Source organism: Callithrix jacchus, chromosome 9 (genome assembly GCF_049354715.1).
Source record: "Callithrix jacchus isolate 240 chromosome 9, calJac240_pri, whole genome shotgun sequence".
In the NCBI taxonomy this organism is placed as follows: domain Eukaryota; kingdom Metazoa; phylum Chordata; class Mammalia; order Primates; family Cebidae; genus Callithrix; species Callithrix jacchus.
The window spans coordinates 41,557,944-41,579,526 of NC_133510.1; the positions used below are offsets into that span (position 1 = coordinate 41,557,944).

Consider the following 21,583-nt stretch of genomic DNA (forward strand, 5'->3'; position numbering starts at 1 on the left):
GAACTACAGGTGTTTGCCACCATGCCAGGCAAATTTTTCTGCATTTTTAATAGAGATGAGGTTTTGCAGTGTTACCCAGGCTGGTCTGGAACACCTAAGCTCAAGCAATCTGCTTGTCTCAGCCTTCCACAGTGCCGTGAATACAGGCATGAGCCACCATGCTGCCCTGGATTCATGTCCTTTTAAATGTATGTCACTGATGTGTACAAACATCAGTGATAATAGTATTTAAATGTCAAGCATCTTCCTAGGACCGTAAAGACAGAGACTTTCTTGGAAATGACGTGAGAGGCAGCAGAGCTTTTGTGGTTAAGGGCACATACTGAACTTATGACAACCTCTCTTAGTACCTGTGGAACCGTGGGACAAGTTATTTGACAATTTATGCCTCAGTTTCCCCACTTGCAACATTGAGATATGAATAGTGCCCATCTGACAGGATTGTACTAACGATTACAGACATTAGAACCATGCCTGGGGCACAGTAGGTATTCATGAAATGGTAGCTGCTACTGCTGTTAATGTCATTGAAATTAAAGCTGAGAAGAACAGAGAGACCAAGAGACACAAGAGAATCTCTCTTTTGGGGCTCCAGCTGATGATGGCCTCACTGCCCATAATGGCTGCCAGCCCTACAATTTGAGGCAGGAAATCAAGGCAGGAAACAGGTTTTGGACAAAGTCAGATAATCGTGTTTTACAATATTGGGCTTCATGGTCATTTGACTTTATAACCCTACAGCTGAGGTAGGAGGCTGAAAGGTTGAGGAGGAGACCAGAAAAACAGGAATTGCAGAAGTGTGGGCTGCAGACCTAAAGATGTGCTCAGATACTCTTATCTAAGGAGGGAAGGGGTTGTACTAGGTCTGTTTTGCCTCTACTTTCTCTAAATACAGGTTTTGTGACTAGCCTGGAGAGTGGGCTGTGAGATAAGTTTGAGCTGCAGTTAGTTGGGCTAAGCAGGGAGGAGTTACTTATTTTTGCTTACTATGATTTTTCTTAATGACCTAGTCCTAATGTTAACTATTACTTATTCTATTTAAATTCTGTCTTTGATTTTATTTTCCTCATTAACAGAAAGTGTATTTCATTAGTTTACCCAGACAGTCCCAGTATCAAGTACTCTTTTTACTAGCTTAGTTGTACTTAAATTTGTCAGTCCATGTATCCCAGTAAAAGGTTCAGAAATATGATAGTACTATTGACTGTTTTAATCTTTTTTTAGGGCAAAAGTTTACTTGTGCACTTACACAAATGTGTATTGCAAGCAGCAGTGATTTTATTGCATGGATTATTTAGTCTCTGCTTTGCAACAAGCTTGGATGGATGGAAATAAGGGAAAACATACAGTAAATGTGTGGTCAGAGAGACCAGTGATGCAGCAAAAAGGCATTGAATTGGCCATCAGGAAACTCAATCCTGGTGCTGGTCCCACTGCTTCCTAGGTCTAAATCTGTACAATGGGGCTAGTCCTCTCTGTTCTGTCCACTGCATAAATATCTCTCAAGGATTAAATGTTAGAATGAATGGAAAAACTCTTTGACACATAAGTGCCGTACAAATACATACTATGTATCCTCTTCTAAAGGGAGTTTATTTGGCAAATTAAATATTCTGCTTAGTGGAAAGTTTTTACATATACCAAATTAACAACCAACTAACAAAAGATTAAAGTACAGTAGGAACATACTTAACACCTAAATCATACTGCTAAGTAAACATAACACGTGATTTTCTCTTATTCTTATGATTAGGTTTCTCTGTATACTTGAGCCAGAACATCTTATCTGTTTCCAAATCTGGTATCTAGAAATTTCCAAAATAGTTGTCTACTTCTTGGTGTTCACCATTTCCCCATGAGGCTGCTGGACCTCTTGTTCTTTGTTATGGACTTCAGAGTCAGCACTCTACCAATATCATGCAATGCTGACACTGTACTACTAGAAATCAGATGGGGTTATCTCTCTGTATTAAGCCCTCCACTGACTGTCCATTGCCATCAGAATAAAATGGGCCATGAAGACCCAGGGTGAAATGGCCTCTACCTACCACTGTAGTCTCTGTATTTACCACTGTACCAGTATTAGATGTTCCAGCCATATGGACTTCTTTTACTTTCTCCCTCTGAGCTTGCCCTCTCAATCTTAGGCCTCTGTCTGTATATCATATTCTTTCTCTTTGTACCGAATTCACTTCTCAGCTTCCTCAGGTGTCAGCTTCATTGTCACTTGGAGCAAACTCATCTGTCCCATTCCCTATTTCTGCTGGTTGCTTATCTCTGTGGGGCAGGCTGGTTGGTCATCTCACCACGCAGTGACACCCTCCCAGCTCTGCTCTTTCTCCTTATTGCCATTTTTTTCTCACTTAGAATTTTTGAGTCCACAGTCCATGGATGGAGCTTGTGTCTCAACCTGTAGCAATCACTACATGAGTTAACCTTTAAATGGGTGCTTATTAAAAGGACTTTCAAAAATTGTGTACTGCTTAACTTCATTCATTTGCATGAATGCCTTCACTGTAGAACTCTATGAACTGAAGAAGATATTGAAATGATCTTTATCACTTTTAATTAATTAAAAGTTGGTATGGTTTGAATGTGGAATCCTCTCCAAAATTCGCATGGAAACCCACAATTGTGGTAGTATTAGTGAGACCTTCTGGGAGGTGCATAAGTCATGGGCCTGAGCCTTTGTGAATTGTCAATGCCTTTGTAAAGAGACCTCAGAGAGAGTTCATCTCTCTAGCTTTTCTACTCTTCTGCCATGTGAGGATGCAACAAGAAGGCCTTCACCACACCTACCAGATGCTGATGCCTTGATCTTGCACTCCCCAGCCTCCAGGACTACAAAAAATAAATTTCTGTTCATTTAATTTAGTCTGTGGTATTTTATTAAAGCATCATGAACAAAGACAGAAGTCATTGTGTTGTTAACATGCAGAAATGCAATTTAACAATGATCTGTGTTGAAAACATGCTGAATAAACCAGCTGTATTTTACTTCTATGCTGTATAGAGTAGTGAATGCTTGATTTGGCTTTAGATTTGGGTCTCACCTTTGCCTCTTTCATAAGATCCTGTGTACGTACCTCCTCATACTTACTCATACTTATATGAGGGCATACAAGTATGGGCAGGGTTAGTATGAAATAAAAATGGTAAGTGTTAAATTCATGCTCTAAATGAAAAGACCTCCTAAACAGACTTTGTGTGAACAACAAGGCTGTTTATTAACCTCAGTGCAAGTGGGCTGAGTCCAAAAAGAGAGTCAGTGGAGGGCAGTGGGATAGGAGTTGGTTTTATAGGTTTAGGATAGGCAATGGAAAGTTACAGAAGTTACAGTTCAGGGCAGTTTTTGCAAGCTGGGAGGGGGTCATAGGGTCTGGAGTCATGAGATTGACCTATCAGTTGAGCAAGGTCAGTTACAAAGTCCAGTTGCCTTATCAGTTGAGGCAGCAACAAGGAGCAATAAAGAACAACTCAAAGTTAATTAGGCACCACAGGGGTTGGCCATTCTTTTTTAGAGGTTTTCCAGTTACTTCAGGCTTTCTAGTTCCAGGAACTCATCTGGAGGTGTACATGCAGTTTAAAGAGGTTACCATGCAGTCCATGGCATAGTCAGTCAGCCTAAAAGACCTTACAGTAAGGTGCTTAGCACAGTTATTGATGCCTATTAAATGCATTCAGTAGCCACCATCACTAATGAATTGAAACTTCCCTTGGATTGTTAATGAGAGACAAGGGTGATATCTGACATTTTTTGCTATTAGTTGTAGAAAGAATAAAAAACTAGGGCTTCTGACTAAATTAATCATAGAGAGAATAAAAATTAGATCTTCTGAATAAATTGCTGAAACTTAAACTCATTGACCTTTGCACTGAAGGATCATGACCTTTTTGCAGGCCAAGTAACATTTTTGGGCCTCATTTTTTCCCTCATCTATAAAACGACATGAGTTGTTTTGATCCCTTCCACCTCTAATTTTAATTTGCAGAATGGTTAAGAGAACTAAAAGTATTTTCCCCTGTGCATTCTCTGTCTTTATTTTCATCATTTAATATATGATAACTGAAGTAGATGTTTCCTTGTAAGTAACTGGAATTCAGAGTTTAAAATTTCTGAAAGGAAAATATATCATAGTCTTAGAATGATGTACTGAAGGTCAATTTGAATGTCTGAGTAGATAGAACTGAAATATGCATCATTGTTTTCTTAGAATAATAGCTCCTTCCCTCAGAGTCTTCATCTGAATATCAAAGGAGACTTCAAAGGTTGTTCTGCTCCTCCACGGAATGCCTTTGCTTATTAAGGTTTAGATGAGGCCCTTCATGGGTTCAAGGAAAATACGTTAAAGTGGGAACCCATAGACACTTAAGTTTCCTTTATTGTTAAGTGTCAAAAGACACTTAAAATTCTTTTGTTGTTTTTGTTAAGCTTATACATTTTCTCTAATGTGAGCTGTGTCTTTGCTATATTCTGATCAACTGAGAAATTTTTTCTTGTGTTTCAAAGAGAAGCAGTAATTTTGAATTTCTGTTGAAAAATCTCTGATTTCTTTCTTTCTTTTATTTGGAGATGGAGTTGGGCTTTCATTGCCCAGGCTGGAGTGCAATGGCACGATCTCAAATCACTGTAGCCTCTGCCTTCAGGTTCAAGCCCTTCTCCTGCTTCAGCCTCTCAAAAGCTGGCATGCACCACCACACCCAGCTAATTTTGTATTTTTAATAGAGATAGGATTTCTCCATGTTGGTCAGGCTGGACTTGAACTCCCAACCTCAGGTGATCTGCTCACCTCAGCCTCCCAAAGTGTTGGGATTACAGGCACAAGCCACTGCACCCAGCCTAAAAGCTCTGATTTCAAAAAAATTTTTTGGTCAGAACATGTGAATCTTTATTAATTTCCTTTTTGCCTTGAAAGGCCAAAGAAAGTTAAGTCAATTAAAATTGATGTTCTAGAAGAAATTTCATGAATCACCTTTTATAATTTGTTGCTATAAGCACTTACAATTCATTTTATCTGAGATGTTTGCTACCTGGAACTGAAATACGGGCAAAAATTATCAGGTGTTTATAGATTCTGAGAAGAGCTGGAAAGACTAATTTTATATCTCCATTTAAATGATCAGTGTTCCGGGTAAGGGAAATGGTGCTATTCAGGTGGTTTTTCTCTTCCAACTTACTGTCACATTCTAAGCTGTGAGCACTTTTATTTTGTGGTATATCTACCATGAGAGGGTAAGTAAAACACAGAAAATAAATAGGTGTTGACAGGAGGCAGGGTAGATGTTTATAATTTGATTTGGCTCAGTAAGCATTTATTGATCATCTTGCTATATGTGTTAAAAATATTCAAATGACACTTATAACACTGCAAGGAAAACTTTAAGGTGAGGGTGGGTCTATTGTAATTGATACAGGGACCACTGTGACAGAAATTTACAGTAGTAGAGAGAGTTTGGGCTCAGCTCTGAATATAGCATGGACAAGTGGGAATTTATAGACAATGAGCAGGGTGTGGTGGGTTGGGGGGTGTCAGTGGATGGAAAATTACTAAGAGAAAACTCCATGAATAAAAAGGAATTCTGGCTATATAGACCTAATGGGATTCTTTCTGAAGACAGGCCAGGGTGATGAGACATCACCTGGGGGATGGTGGAGGATGAAGAACCTGATGAGCTATTGACGGTAATCACATATTGAGGGCAGGGGGTTCTGACTAAACTGATAAAGTGGGATTCTTGCTAAAACTGGATTTTACAAGAAAGTGCACAGGCGGGCCAGGGAGAAGGTTCAGGAACCTGACCAGATTTTGGTCAAACAAAGAATCTTTGTCATATGTATCAATTATTAATTGACATAATTCTGTATTAACAAAGGTCATTGATTTATAATAAGCATTTATTTAGCACTCAAGATTATGGGTTGGTGGATGATTTTGATTGGCTGGTTGTTGTGATCTTTGGTAAGATCTCTCAATAGGACTTGAGGACCAAGTGACTAAGGAAGGTAAACTTGAACTCTATTTGAACATGATGCATTGGAATGGTGGATGGGAGTAGTCGGAAAATTTTGGCATGTGGGAGCATAGATTAAAGAATTTACTATGGCTAACCTTAATCTTTTGCTTTACTTGGCAAAAATCAGAAGTTTTTAAAACTGGAGTTTTGTAATGCCAATCACCTCAATGCCAATAACCTCAATTAATGTTAAACTGTTTTTTCATATGCAACTGCGAATTATGAAAGACCTACTCAAAGTGGAGGGTCAACTAATATTTGACTTTTCATGAATGCTTTGAGATTCCTTTTTTTTTTTTTGAAATTGGGTAGGTTTCTTCGTTTTTCCTTGGTCATTTTTGCTGTCATCAGTTGGTGAGAACATCCAAGGATCACAATATTTTAGACCTGAAATGGACCCTGAGACCATTTGTTCCAACATTCATTAATAAAGGAAGGAAGTGAAGCTCATGTAGATTTATTTTAAATCATATGACAAGTTAGATGGGAACAGAGGAATAGAACCCCGGACCCTTAGTTCTCATTCTATTGGTTTCACCAGTGGTCTGGTTTTGTTGTTGACATGTTGTCTGGCTTTGCAAGGAAAATAATGGAGAACTTGATTGGAATTGGAAAAAATTAGTAATAGCATTTACATAGTAAATTGTATTTTGAAGACAATTTTAGGTACTTTATCTTATAGTTGAAATGAATAGCTGAGAAAATCTGATGTCATATTTAAGTATTATTTCCAGTTTTAGGTCTCCTTCTTTAGAAAAAAGAAATTATAATGTTCTTCCTCATGAAATTGTTATAAGTGGTGAACAAGTTGCTACACTTATTAGTGTCTGGCACATATTAGTTTTTTATTATTGCTGTTAGTAGTATTGTTATTGAGTGTTGTTATTTGCTTCTAGTTTATAGATTATGTGTATTGGACTCTGTGGAAGGTTTCACTGTACATTTTTGGTTTGGGTGGGGGAAGAAGAAAAGATGCAAAGAATTTAGCCCTTAGAGTGCTCCCTGTCTGAGCTTAGGGATCTCAGCCTCTGAACTAGTGTTTACCAAAAAAGAGGGTCATGTTATTTTGGCTTACTTTCTCATTTACTGTTGGTTACCAACTAGAAATAGAAATCTTGAAGAGATCTTTTTTTCCTCCACTGCTCTCTGTACCAGTTTAGGCTTTCATTACTTTGGGATGTTACATTTTAACAGGAGATTATTTGGTGCCTTCAGCTTCTTGAGGAAATGGAATTTCTCCAAGAATTTCTAAACTAGGGGACACTTTACAAATATAACTCAGTGAAATAGCCATCATAGCAAGCTTTCAGCAAAACAAAATTTGGAGAATTCGCCTAAGTTTAACATTGAAAAAATATCCTAAACTTTGTGGTTTGTTGTTCTATAGAAAGGAAAACCACTGCTAATTTTTCCACTCTGTTAAAATAAGCAACAGAGGCAACTTGAGAAAGGAAGTTTCCAGAAGCAGATCACCCCAGAAAGTGCCTTTTTATTCAGAAGTATGGCCTCTCCAGCCCTCCCCAGCACCGTTTTCATTTCCCTTCAACCATTCTCTTTGCCTTTCTGCTGCCATTGATACATCCTGAAAAGGAACAACAGAAATAACAAAGGTTGGTCATGGTCGAGTTGGCCTGAAAATAGTAGACTAGAGGCAGAGCTGAGAGAAGGACGCTTAGCAGGGCTTTCTTTACCTTTTAGGTCCACAGATCCAGTGGACACTGAAGATCTAAGTCAAGGACTCTGCCTCAGAAAAATACACACAAGATCTTGTGTACAGTGTCAGGAAGCAGTGGACTCCCTAAAGCCCATTCTGGGACAGTAGCTATGCCCGTGGGTTGTGAGCGCTGACAGTATCTCTGGCTTTCTTCCCTGTCAAGCTCTCTGTTGGCAGCTAAGGAAGATGAAAGGGATTTAAATGCAGTGCTTGAGGATGGATCCAGTCCAGAGCTTGCTAAAAGCCAACTCTTTTGTGTTTTTTGGACTTCTCATTTTCTCCACTCATTAAATACTTGAATGGCCAGATCTAAGCATATATCACTTCCACAGCTCTTTATGGACCAGGCAGAGAAAAATGGAGGTGAGAAGGAAACGTGAGGCTCTCACCTCGTCACAGTGCCATTTGTTATAAAACAGGACCCACATGTGTTTTGCAAGCAATCTTCAAGGTGGATAGACATTTCTTTGTAAGATACTAACCCACTCTGGTTTTACAAAAGGATTTCTCACCATACAAATATTCCCTTTGTGTAAAGATAACTCAAGCAGATTTTAATGCAAAGTTTGTTGGGGAAAACCCCTTTGAGGAAAAATTGGATTAAAAAAAGAAAAAAAACAATGGAAGTGGGTAATAAGGATGAGGTGGGAAATGCTTGCTGGTTGATGTGATTTGGTTTGACTTTTGTTTTTCCCCTCCACTCTGTATTTTCAGTGTAGAATTTTACATGTGGGTGAAAATGACTTATGACTTATTTTATGTTTTCATTTGGGGCTTGCTAATAGCCTCTTTTGATTCCCTTTCATCATCTTTTTTTTAAAAGCCAGCCAACCACATGTCTTATACGTAAATATCCAGAGCTCCCACTTCATATGAGTGAGTAAGCTACAGTAGGGCAGAATCTACACAAGTTCCTGCCCCTCTAGAAGCTGACGTTCTTGTAACCTAGTTTGGTCCCAAGAACCACAGGCAGGTGAGAAAATTATTCATTGCATCTGGGTGAGCTCTAATCCCAACACACATACTTATAACTTTGTTACCTTACAAAAACTACTTAACTGGCCAGGCACAGTGGCTTGTCTCTGTAATCTCAGCACTTTGGGAGGCTGAGGCGAGTGGATCACCTGAGGTCAGGCGTTCAAGACCAGCCTGGCCAACATGATGAAACCCCATCTGTACTAAAAATACAGAAATAAACTGGGTGTGGTGGTGGGTGCCTATAATCCCAGCTACTGGGGAGGCTGAGGCATGAGAATTGGTTGAACCTGGGAGGTGGAGGTTGCAGTGAGCCAAGATCACGCCACTATACTCCAGCCTGGGCGACAAGAATAAAACTCTGTCTCCAAAAAAATAAAATAAAATAAAATTAACATCCCACTACCTTGCCATCTTCTATTTTTAGAGGTATTTTGTGAGTGGAAGACATTGTAGCCTTCAAATTATGTTAAGTAGGTAAATAAGCTCTTTATTTAGTTTGAGATTATTCCCTATAACCAGTGTAACCATATCGTTTTCAAAATGACTGGGTTATTTGGGGTTTGATGGGATAGTAATTTTTTATAGCTAAAGGAGCTAAGTCCTGTTCTAGATATTCTCATTTATTCCTCCCAACTTTCCTATGAGGTAGACTATTATTGTCTCTTTTCTATAAGTGAGTGAAATAGATGTACAAAGAGGTTCAGAAACCTGCCTGAGGTCTCCGGGGCTCTTAGCAGCAGCAGAACTGGGAATGGAAACCCAGGTGTTCTGGCTCCAGAGGCCCTGCTCTCAGCATTGTTCTCTGCAGCCTTCTTTAGAGCTGCAGTGTCTTCACCTCGAAAGGAGAACATTGTGTCTGGTAGACACTTACACTTATCTAAGACTTCTTTTTCTTTCCCATTTTAGGTATCTGACAGCAAGCAGCAACAGAAATTTTCTGCTTACCATGAGACCATTTTTTAAAAGGGCCATTTTGGTCCTAAGTTATGTAAGTATATATATGCTTTTGAAATATGTGATAAGGAATGTTTTCACTCTATCTCAGCTCAGAGATGTAATTGAGATTATTTAATAGAATTGGCAATAGACTCTAACATCATGACCTTAGGATCAAACAGTTGGCTTGCCTTAATGTTACAAAGTGTCAAAAGGTATATATGAAAGCATTCCAGGTGTATGTGGATTTGATGACACGGACAATGTAAATTGCAGTATTCTGAGTCCCTTTCAAGATGCTGCGACTGAGTTTTCTCAAGAGGAGGCAGTGAAAACCTGGCTGTATCAGTTGCTGCATCACACACCACCCCAAGCTTTAGTAGCTTAAATATAACAACCCTATATTTGTCCTACCTGCTTTAGTTTGGGCAGCGTTCAGCTTTTCAATTCTTCTGATCATCCCGATTTGGGGTTGAGGTTCCTCCATCAAGTTTATTCAGCTCTCATCTGAGCCAGGTCATTTCCATTCTCCTCTATGTGGTATCTCATCCCAGAGAACCTCTCCCTGTGGCTTCTTATTCCAGAGGTGGAGTCAAGACTTCCTTGCAACATGGCAGCTGGTTTCTAAAAAAATGAACTAAAATTTGCTGGTCCTCTTAAAAATTAGGTCCAGAACTGATATAACATGCCTTCTACATGTTCTGTTGGTCAATACAAGCCAGCCACAAGACTAACTCAGATTTAAGGGAAGGGGTGATTGACTTCATTCCTGGTTAGAGGAACAGAATGGACATGCAAAAAAGGTGTAGATTATTGGTGACATTCTCACTGAACCTTCTTATTTTCTGAAGGTGCTTGTCATTTTGTACTTCCGTCTGTGGATAATGGGAGGATCTATGCCCCTCTTTTCAGAGCAGGATAATCCAGCTTCATTTTCGCCTTACATTCTTACAAGGTTAGTATAAATAATTTTTTTGAATTTTACTTGGTATTTATTAGATAATTTTGAGTAATCTTAAGTTGTAGGCTGACTTTGCATATTGAGGAAAGACTGTGGTCTATCCTCCATGTGAGGAAGAAAGAAACTCTATACATTTGGAATTCTTTTCAGTAGATGACGCTATTTGGGCAGTATTATTGCTATTGTTTCCTTTGGTGCGTATTTGTTTATTCAACACATATTTTACTGGACAATGTCTTAGTTTATTTTCTGTTGCTATAAAGAAATACCTGAGGCTAGGCAATTTATAAAGAAAAGCATTTATTTGGCCCACTATTCTGTCATATGGAAAGTTAAGATTAGACATCTGGTAAGGGCTCAGATTGCTTCCATTCATGGCGAAAGATGATGGTGAGCTGACCGCGTGCAGAGATCATGTAGAGAGAGGAAGCAAGACAGAGGGGGGAGTTGCCAGGTTCTTTTTTTTTTTTTTTTTTTTAAAATTTTTTATTGGATTATAGGTTTTGGGGTACATGAGCAGAGCATGCAAGACAGTTGCGTAGGTACACACATGGCAGTGTGCTTTGCTTTTCTTCTCCCCTTCACCCACATTTGGCATTTCTCCCCAGGCTATCCCTCCCCACCTCCCCCTCCCACTGGCCCTCCCCTTTTCCCCCCAATAGACCCCAGTGTTTAGTACTCCCCTTTCTGTGTCCATGTGTTCTCATTTTTCATCACCCACTTATGAGTGAGAATATGCGGTGTTTCATTTTCTGTTCTTGTGTCAGTTTGCTGAGGATGATGTTCTCCAGATTCATCCATGTCCCTACAAACGACACGAACTCATCATTTCTGATTGCTGCATAATATTCCATGGTGTATATGTGCCACATTTTTCCAATCCAGTCTATTATCAATGGGCATTTGGGTTGATTCCAGGTCTTTGCTATTGTAAACAGTGCTGCAATGAACATTCGTGTACATGTGTCCTTATAGTAGAACGATTTATAGTCTTTTGGATATATACCCAGTAATGGGATTGCTGGGTCAAATGGAATTTCTATTTCTAAGGCCTTGAGGAATTGCCACACTGTCTTCCACAATGGTTGAACTAATTTACACTCCCACCAACAGTGTAAAAGTGTTCCTTTTTCTCCACATCCTCTCCAGCATCTGTTGTCTCCAGATTTTTTAATGATCGCCATTCTAACTGGCGTGAGATGGTATCTCAATGTGGTTTTGATTTGCATCTCTCTGATGACCAGTGACGATGAGCATTTTTTCATATGATTGTTGGCCTCATATATGTCTTCTTTCGTAAAGTATCTGTTCATATCCTTTGCCCACTTTTGAATGGGCTTGTTTGTTTTTTTCCTGTAAATCTGCTTGAGTTGTTTGTAAATTCTGGATATCAGCCCTTTGTCAGATGGGTAGACTGCAAAAATTCTTTCCCATTCTGTTGGTTGCCGATCCACTCTAGTGACTGTTTCTTTTGCCGTGCAGAAGCTGTGGAGTTTCATTAGGTCCCATTTGTCTATTTTGGCTTTTGTTGCCAATGCTTTTGGTGTTTTGTTCATGAAGTCCTTGCCTACTCCTATGTCCTGGATAGTTTTGCCTAGATTTCCTTCTAGGGTTTTTATGGTGCCAGGTCTTATGTTTAAGTCTTTAATCCATCTGGAGTTAATTTTAGTGTAAGGTGTCAGGAAGGGGTCCAGTTTCTGCTTTCTGCACATGGCTAGCCAGTTTTCCCAACACCATTTGTTAAACATGGAATCCTTGCCCCATTGCTTGTTTTTGTCAGGTTTATCAAAGATTGTATAGTTGTATGTATGTTGTGTTGCCTCCGGTGCCTCTGTTTTGTTCCATTGGTCTATATCTCTGTTTTGGTACCAGTACCATGCTGTTTTGATTACTGTAGCCTTGTAGTATAGTTTGAAATCCGGTAGTGTGATGCCCCCCGCTGTGTTCTTTTTGCTTAGAATTGACTTGGCTATGCGGGCTCTCTTTTGGTTCCATATGAAGTTCATGGTGGTTTTTTCCAGTTCTGTGAAGAAAGTCAATGGTAGCTTGATGGGGATAGTGTTGATTCTGTAAATTACTTTGGGCAGTATAGCCATTTTCACGATATTAATTCTTCCTAACCATGAACATGGAATGTTTTTCCATCTGTTTGTGTCCTCTCTGATTTCGTTGAGCAGTGGTTTGTAGTTCTCCTTGAAGAGGTCTCTTACGTTCCTTGTGAGTTGTATTCCAAGGTATTTTATTCTTTTTGTAGCAATTGCGAATGGCAGTTCGCTCTTGATTTGGCTTTCTTTAAGTCTGTTATTGGTGTAGACGAATGCTTGTGATTTTTGCACATTGATTTTATATCCTGAGACTTTGCTGAAGTTGTTTATCAGTTTCAGGAGTTTTTGGGCTGAGGTGATGGGGTCTTCTAGGTATACTACCATGTCGTCTGCAAATAGAGACAATTTGGCTTCCACCTTTCCTATTTGAATACCCTTTATTTCTTTTTCTTGCCTGATTGCTCTGGCTAGAACTTCCAGTACTATATTGAATAGGAGTGGTGAGAGAGGGCATCCTTGTCTAGTACCGGATTTCAAAGGGAATGCTTCCAGTTTTTGCCCATTCAGTATGATATTGGCTGTTGGTTTGTCATAAATAGCTTTTATTACTTTGAGATACGTTCCATCGATACCGAGTTTATTGAGGGTTTTTAGCATAAAGGGCTGTTGAATTTTGTCAAATGCCTTCTCTGCGTCAATTGAGATAATCATGTGGTTTTTGTTTTTGGTTCTGTTTATGTGGTGAATTACGTTGATAGACTTGCGTATGTTGAACCAGCCTGGCATCCCTGGGATGAATCCTACTTGATCATGATGAATAAGTTTTTTGATTTGCTGTTGCAATCGGCTTGCCAATATTTTATTGAAGATTTTTGCATCTATGTTCATCATGGATATTGGCCTGAAGTTTTCTTTTCTCGTTGGGTCTCTGCCGGGTTTTGGTATCAGGATGATGTTGGTCTCATAAAATGATTTGGGAAGGAGTCCCTCTTTTTGGATTGTTTGAAATAGTTTTAGAAGGAATGGTACCAGCTCCTCCTTGTGTGTCTGGTAGAATTCGGCTGTGAACCCATCTGGACCTGGGCTTTTTTTGTGAGGTAGGCTCTTAATTGCTGCCTCAACTTCAGACCTTGTTATTGGTCTATTCATAGTTTCAGCTTCCTCCTGGTTTAGGCTTGGGAGGACACAGGAGTCCAGGAATTTATCCATTTCTTCCAGGTTTACTAGTTTATGTGCATAGAGTTGTTTGTAATATTCTCTGATGATGGTTTGAATTTCTGTTGAATCTGTGGTGATTTCCCCTTTATCATTTTTTATTGCATCTATTTGGTTGTTCTCTCTCTTTTTTTTAATCAATCTGGCTAATGGTCTGTCTATTTTGTTGATCTTTTCAAAAAACCAGCTCTTGGATTTATTGATTTTTTGAAGGGTTTTTCGTGTCTCAATCTCCTTCAGCTCAGCTCTGATCTTAGTAATTTCTTGTCTTCTGCTGGGTTTTGAGTTTTTTTGATCTTGCTCCTCTAGCTCTTTCAATTTTGACGATAGGGTGTCAATTTTGGATCTCTCCATTCTCCTCATATGGGCACTTATTGCTATATACTTTCCTCTAGAGACTGCTTTAAATGTGTCCCAGAGGTTCTGGCACATTGTGTCTTCGTTCTCATTGGTTTCGAAGAACTTCTTTATTTCTGCCTTCATTTCGTTGTTTACCCAGTCAACATTCAAGAGCCAGTTGTTCAGTTTCCATGAAGCTGTGCGGTTCTGGGTCGGTTTCTGAATTCTGAGTTCTATCTTGATTGCACTATGGTCTGAGAGGCTGTTTGTTATGATTTCAGTTGTTTTGCATTTGTTGAGCAGTGCTTTACTTCCAATTATGTGGTCAATTTTAGAGTAGGTGTGATGTGGTGCTGAGAAGAATGTGTATTCTGTGGATTTGGGGTGGAGAGTTCTGTAAATGTCCACCAGGTTTGCTTGCTCCAGGTCTGAGTTCAAGCCCTGGGTATCCTTGTTGATTTTCTGTCTGGTTGATCTGTCTAGTATTGACAGTGGAGTGTTAAAGTCTCCCACTATTATTGTGTGGGAGTCTAAGTCCTTCTGTAAGTCATTAAGAACTTGCCTTATGTATCTGGGTGCTTCTGTGTTGGGTCCATATATGTTTAGGATCGTTAGCTCTTCTTGTTGTATCGATCCTTTTACCATTATGTAATGGCCTTCTTTGTCTCTTTTGATCTTTGTTGCTTTAAAGTCTATTTTATCAGAGATGAGAATTGCAACTCCTGCTTTTTTTTGCTTTCCATTAGCTTGGTAAATCTTCCTCCATCCCTTTATTTTGAGCTTTTTTGTATCCTTGCATGTGAGATGGGTTTCCTGGATACAGCACACTGATGGGTTTTGGATTTTTATCCAATTTGCCAGTCTGTGTCTTTTGATTGGTGCATTTAGTCCATTTACATTTAGGGTTAATATTGTTATGTGTGAATTTGATACTGCCATTTTGATTCTAAGTGGCTGTTTTGCCTGTTAGTTGTTGTAGATTCTTCATTATGTTGAAGCTCTTTAGCATTCAGTGTGATTTTGGAATGGCTGGTAATGATTGATCCTTTCTATGTGTAGTGCCTCTTTTAGGAGCTCTTGTAAAGCAGGCCTGGTGGTGATAAAATCTCTGAGTACTTGCTTGTTCGCAAAGGATTTTATTCTTCCTTCACTTCTGAAGCTCAGTTTGGCTGGATATGAAATTCTGGGTTGAAAGTTCTTTTCTTTAAGAATGTTGAATATTGGCCCCCACTCTCTTCTGGCTTGTAGTGTTTCTGCCGAGAGATCTGCTGTGAGTCTGATGGGCTTCCCTTTGTGGGTGACCCGACCTTTCTCTCTGGCTGCCCTTAGTATTCTCTCCTTTATTTCAACCCTGTTGAATCTGACGATTATGTGCCTTGGGGTTGCTCTTCTTGCGGAATATCTTTGTGGTGTTCTCTGTATTTCCTGCAATTGAGTGTTGGCTTGTCTTGCTAGGTGGGGGAAATTTTTCTGGATGATGTCCTGAAGAGTATTTTCCAGCTTGGATTCATTCTCTTCGTCCCCTTCTGGTACACCTATCAAACGTAGGTTAGGTCTTTTCACATAGTCCCACATTTCTTGGAGACTTTGTTCATTCCTTTTTGCGCTTTTTTCTCTGATCTTGGTTTCTCGTTTTATTTCATTGAGTTGGTCTTCGACTTCGGATATTCTTTCTTCTGCTTGGTCAATTCGGCTATTGAAACTTGCGTTTGCTTCGCGAAGTTCTCGTATTGTGTTTTTCAGCTCCTTTAATTCATTCATATTCCTCTCTAAGGTATCCATTCTTGTTATCATTTCCTCGAATCTTTTTTCAAATCTTTTTTCAAGGTTCTTAGTTTCTTTGCATTGATTTAATACATGATCTTTTAGCTCACAAAAGTTTCTCATTATCCATCTTCTGAAGTCTAATTCCGTCATTTCGTCACAGTCATTCTCTGTCCAGCTTTGTTCCCTTGCTGGTGAGGAGGTTTGGTCCTTTCTAGGAGGCGATGTGTTCTGGTTTCGGGTGTTGTTTTCCTTTTTGCGCTGGTTTCTTCCCATCTTTGTGGATTTGTCCGCTGGTCGTCTGCGTAGTTGCTGACTTTTCGTTTGGGTCTCTGAGTGGACACCCAGAATGTTGATGATGAAGTATTTCTGTTGCTTGGTTTTCCTTCTACCAGTCTAGCCCCTTCGCTGTACGACTGTTGAGGTCTGCTCCAGACCCTGCTTGTCTGGGGTGCACCTCTAGTAGCCGTGGCACAGCGAGGGATGCTACCAGTTTCTTTTTCTGCTCTCTTTGTCCCAGGATGATGCCTGCCTAATGACAGTCTTTTGGATATAGAGGGGTCAGGGAGCTGCTTGAGGAGACAGTTTGTACTTTATAGGGGTTTAATTGCTGAGCTGTGCACTCTGTTGTTCATTCAGGGCTGTTAGGCTGCTATGTTTGATTCTGCTGCAACACAGCTCATTAAACAACCCTTTTTTTTTTCTCAAATGCTCTGTGTTGAGGGGTTTGGGCTTTATTTTTGGATGTCCGATCAGGTGTCCTGCCCAGCTAGAAGGCAGACTAGCCACTGTTTGGCTGCCGAGGCTCCGCCCTGCTGTTGTGTGATTCGCGCTGTTCCTGCCGGCTCTGCTGTGGTCTCCGCCACGCCCTGCGGCGGAGTCTCTTCGTTGTAGCGTGTTGCCTCAGCAACGGCAGGCTGTGTCAGCAGTGGGCGTGTATCTCAGTAGGGACGGGTTGCCTCGGCAACGGCTGGCTGCGTCAGCAGTGGGCGTGTATCTCAGTTGGGACGGGTTGCCTCAGCAACGGCTGGCTGCGTCAGCAGTGGGCGTGTATCTCAGTTGGGGCGGGTTGCCTCGGCAACGGCTGGCTGCCTCAGCAGTGGGCGTGTATATCAGTTGGGGCAGGTTGCCTCGGTAGTGGTGGACGCCCCTCCCCCACAGACCGTCTTGGACCGTCTGCCCGGGATAGTTTGAAATCGCGGTTTTGTTCGTCCCACTGGGTATCCCAAATGATCTGTCCCTGCAATCCCCTAGGCTGGGCTACTGTGCAAGTCTCGTTCAGTCTCAAGTCCAGCTCTCTCAAGTCTCAGGTTGCCGGTTCAACAAGGCACCCGGACAAGCGCGCCCTGTGGGGATTGCTGGGTAGGGCCGGCCGCCGCCGCCCCGGCTGCCAGCTTCGCCAGGCAGACCTACTGCCTGGCGTCCCGTGTCTTTTTATACTTGGGAGTTTCCCCGTTCTGTGGGCAACAAAGATCAGTCTGGAAATGCAGCACTGACTCACCGTTTGCGAATTCAACGCGGGCTCCAATCCTGGGTTGTTCTCACAGCGCCATCTTGAGTCCCCTCTCCGCCAGGTTCTTTTTTAACAACTGGCTTTCATGGGAACTAATAGAGTAAGAACTCACTCACCTCCAGTAGAGGACATTATCCTATTCATAAGGGTTCTGCCCACCTCACCCAAACACCTTCAACTAGGCCCTCAATGCTACCACACTGGAAATTACATTTCAATATAAGATTTGGTGGGGATAAATAAACCATATCCAAGCTATAGCAGGCACTTACCAATGATAACAATCTATTGAGTGATCCATGTGGCCAATGTTACGAATAAGTGTAGAGAAGTTTACAGAGGTTGACTGGACATCATAACCATTTGTAAAATTAAAGTAAATGGGGTGGTCGGAAATGGCAAATAGAAATGAACAACAGTTTTTGCTAAGATACAGCTAATTACGCCTTTTGTCCTTAAGAGTTCTGAGGGTTTGGGGTCAAGAAGTGATGCTGATCAACAGCTCTGATTCACTGAATAGGATTTTAAGTCCTTAGCTATTTGCTGTGATGCATAGCTGAGGCTTTCAGGTATAATTATATTTGACAGTTTCAATAACTTCCTTTAGAATATATTGTTGCTATAATGTTTTAAGAATTAAGATGCCTTTCTTTCAGCTGGAACCACCATCTTCTAATAATTTTCTATAATGAGGAACACAAAGGGAAAGAAGAAAAGCATCTGAAATATGTTCTCTAGGCCTTTTAGAAAACATGGAGTTGTTCCTTTAGCCACATACATGCAGATCTATAAGAAAGGTGATATTGTAGACATCAAAGGAATGGGTTCTGTTCAAAAAGGAAGGCCCTACAAATGCTTCCATGGCAAAACTAGCAGTCTATAATGTTATCCAGCCGGCTGTTGGCATTGTTGTAAACAAACAAGTTCAGGGCAAGATTCTTGACAGGAGAATTAATGTATGTATTAAGCACTCTTAGAACTGAGATGGCTTCCTGAAATTCATGAAAGAAAATGATCAGAATAAGAAGGAAGCCAGAGAAGCACACTTTGTGAATGAGTGGAATGGAGCCTCACCTGCTGTGACCTATTTCCTATGAATTCATGGCATAATAGATGTAAAAGGAAATAAATAAAAGATCTGTGGACTGAAAACAATTAAAAATAAAAAAATTAAGATGCACTCTTCTGAAATGTTCATAGTTTTACATACCTTTAATGTTATCTAATATCATTTTCTTGGTAGCAACCTTCACTTCTTTTTTGTATTTGCAGAGACATGATAAATCTTAAATCTTGATCTATGGGTCATTTATGTTTTAGTTTACTCATATCTCTTAGAGACAACAGATTGGTAGATTTTGGAAATCTTTTATTATTTATTTATTTTTATTATTATTTTTTCTTCTTTTTTTAATTTCATTTTAGGTTTTGGGGTACATGTGAAGAACATGCAAGATAGTTGCATAGGTACACACATGGCAGCCTTCCTCCCCTTCACCTATATCTGGCATTTCTTCCCTTGCTATCTCTCCACAACTCCCCACCCCTTGCTGTCCCTCCCCAACAGTCCCCAGTGTGTAGTGCTCCCCTCCCTGTGTCCATGTGTTCTCATTGTTCAACACCTGCCTATGAGTGAGAACATGCGGTATTTCATTTTATGTTCTTGTGTCAGTTTGCTGAGAATGATGTTCTCCAGGTTCATCCATGTCCCTACAAAGGACAGGAACTCATTGTTTTTGATTGCTGCTTAATATTCCATGGTGTATATGTGCTACATTTTCCCTGTCCAATCTGTCATCGATGGGCATTTGGGTTGATTCCAGGTCTTTACTATTGTAAACAGTGCTGCAATGAACATTCGTGTGCATGTGTCCTTATAGTAGAACGATTTATAATCCTTTGGATATATACCCAGTAATGGGATTGCTGGGATTTTGGATTTTTTTTGTTGTTTCTTTTTTTGAGATGGAGTCTTGATCCATTGCCCAGGCTAGAGTGCAGTGGCATGATCTTGGCACACTGCAACCTCCACCTCCCTGGTTCAAGCAGTTCTCCTGCCTTAGCCTCCCAAGTAGCTGGGACTACAGGAACATGCCACCACACCCAGGTAATTTTTGTATTTTTAGCAGAGAGGGTTTCTCATCATGTTGGCCAGGCTGGTCTCGAACTTCTGACCTCAGATGATCCACTTGCCTCAGTCTCCCAAAATGTTGGGATTACAAGTATGAACCACCGCGCCTGGCCTAGATTTTGTTTTTCTGCCTGACAGTGATCTTTGATTTATATCATTAATTAACTTCTATGTTTGAATTAATAAATTTCTACTACTTTCTTAGCCTTGTATGCTTTTCTTTATTATTTCTAGTATTTTCTTCTCTTTCTTCATTATATTTATTTTTTATTTAAAAAGGATATCTTACAATTTGATTGTCACATTTTTATAATAAAACTATGTCACAATTGTTTTCATTACTTCCAAAATATGTTTGTATTAAATGAATCTTGAATATGCTCTCAGAAATAATGTGATATCCAACTTCTGGTGTTGGTTTACTTCTTCTCAGCAGTGTAGAATCTTTATAAATTGTTGTATATCTTACATTTAAAAATTCTTGTTTAATATGATCTTCAATTACTTCTCTAACCGAGCTTTCTGTTCGTGTTGCAATCTACTCACCGTTTTTAGATATCTCTTCCTGGCCTTCAAAATCTCCAGAGCTCCTTGTGCAGATATTTTTATCTGTGCTAGCTCACTAATATATTGTCTTGTGTTCTGTAGCTCTTTAAATAACTACCTTTGTCTTTAAGAGAAAAACCATCTTTGCCGTATATTCTTGCATAATGGTTCCATTTCCTTTAGCTTTGGGTAAGTTTCATTCCAAGACTATTTGAGCATTCATTCTTATCTTTGAGTTAGACATAGCCTGTTCCTTGAGCTTACCAGTCTCTCAACACCAAGATGGACAGTTAAAAAGAGACAGATGGAGGAGAACAAGAACATACTGATGTCAACTCACCAACCAATTATTTTATTCCTGTCTCATGTCATAAGTAAAGACGTGTGTGCCCCAAGGTCCTTGGTGTTAGGAAAAGTTGCCTTTGATATCTAACTTACTGCTCTCCTAGCTGTAACATCTTAAGGACTGGGGGCATTAGATAGTGGGGTTTTTAATCCCTGCTGGCAGGAAAAAAAAATTCTTTGGTGAAACTCGTGGCTAAATTAGTACCTTGAGCCAGTCATTTGCTAGATTCTGCCTTTCGCTTCCAAGATGTACATATACTTTTTTTTTTTTTTGAGACAGAGTTTCGTTCTTGTTACCCAGGCTGGAGTGCAATGGCACTATCTCGGCTCACTGCAACCTCCGCCTCCTGGGTTCAGGCAATTCTCCTGCCTCAGCCTCCTGAGTAGCTGGGATTACAGGCACGCACCACCATGCCAACTAATTTTTTGTATTTTTAGTAGAGACGGGGTTTCACCATGTTGACCAGGATGGTCTCGATCTCTTGACCTCGTGATCCACCCGCCTCAGCCTCCCAAAGTGCTTGGATTACAGGCTTGATCCACTGCGCCCGGCTCGTACATATACTTTTCAAAGGGATCTGCTATGTATTTTGTCCAGGACTTTCTGTCTGTGAATCAGTCCACCCAAATGACTATAACTCAGGCAGTTCAATTAATAAAAAGTGATGGAATAGAATATTCTAATATCCGTATCTTTATATTCTTCCTTTCCTTTCTTTTGAAAAACATCTTTCTGTTCTTCTGTTTCAAATATAAAATATCATCCTGGCCAAGATGGTGAAAACCCGTCTCCAATAAAAATACAAAAATTAGCCAGACATGGTGGTGGGTGCCTGTAATCCCAGCTACTTGGGAGGCTGAGGCAGGAGAATTGCTTGAACCAGGGAGGTGGAGGTTGCAGTGAGCCAAGATCATACCACTGCATTCCAGCCTGGACAACAGAGCAAGACGCTGTCTCAAACAGCAGCAGCAACAACAACAACAAAACAAATATAAAATATGTAGATACCTAGATAAATTTCACTGACATTTGTCATGAATGGCTTTTCTCATTTCTCAAACCAAGATGGCCACATTAGAA

At 40.2% G+C, this 21,583-nt stretch overlaps 1 protein-coding gene across 8 annotated transcripts in view; it reads left to right on the top strand.

The window, feature by feature from the left end:
• TMTC1 (transmembrane O-mannosyltransferase targeting cadherins 1) overlaps window positions 1-21,583 on the top strand; it is a 309,327-nt gene that overhangs the window by 123,951 nt on the left and 163,793 nt on the right. For 5 of the 8 annotated variants that reach the window (XM_035255934.3, XM_078339007.1, XM_035255931.3 and 2 more), the window contains 2 exons: window positions 9,614-9,695; window positions 10,495-10,598. The exons of the other annotated variants lie outside the window; for them this stretch is intronic. In XM_035255934.3, coding sequence (XP_035111825.3) covers window positions 9,614-9,695; window positions 10,495-10,598 — 186 coding nt within the window. The remainder of the gene's footprint in view (window positions 1-9,613; window positions 9,696-10,494; window positions 10,599-21,583) is intronic. 8 annotated transcript variants of the gene reach the window in all.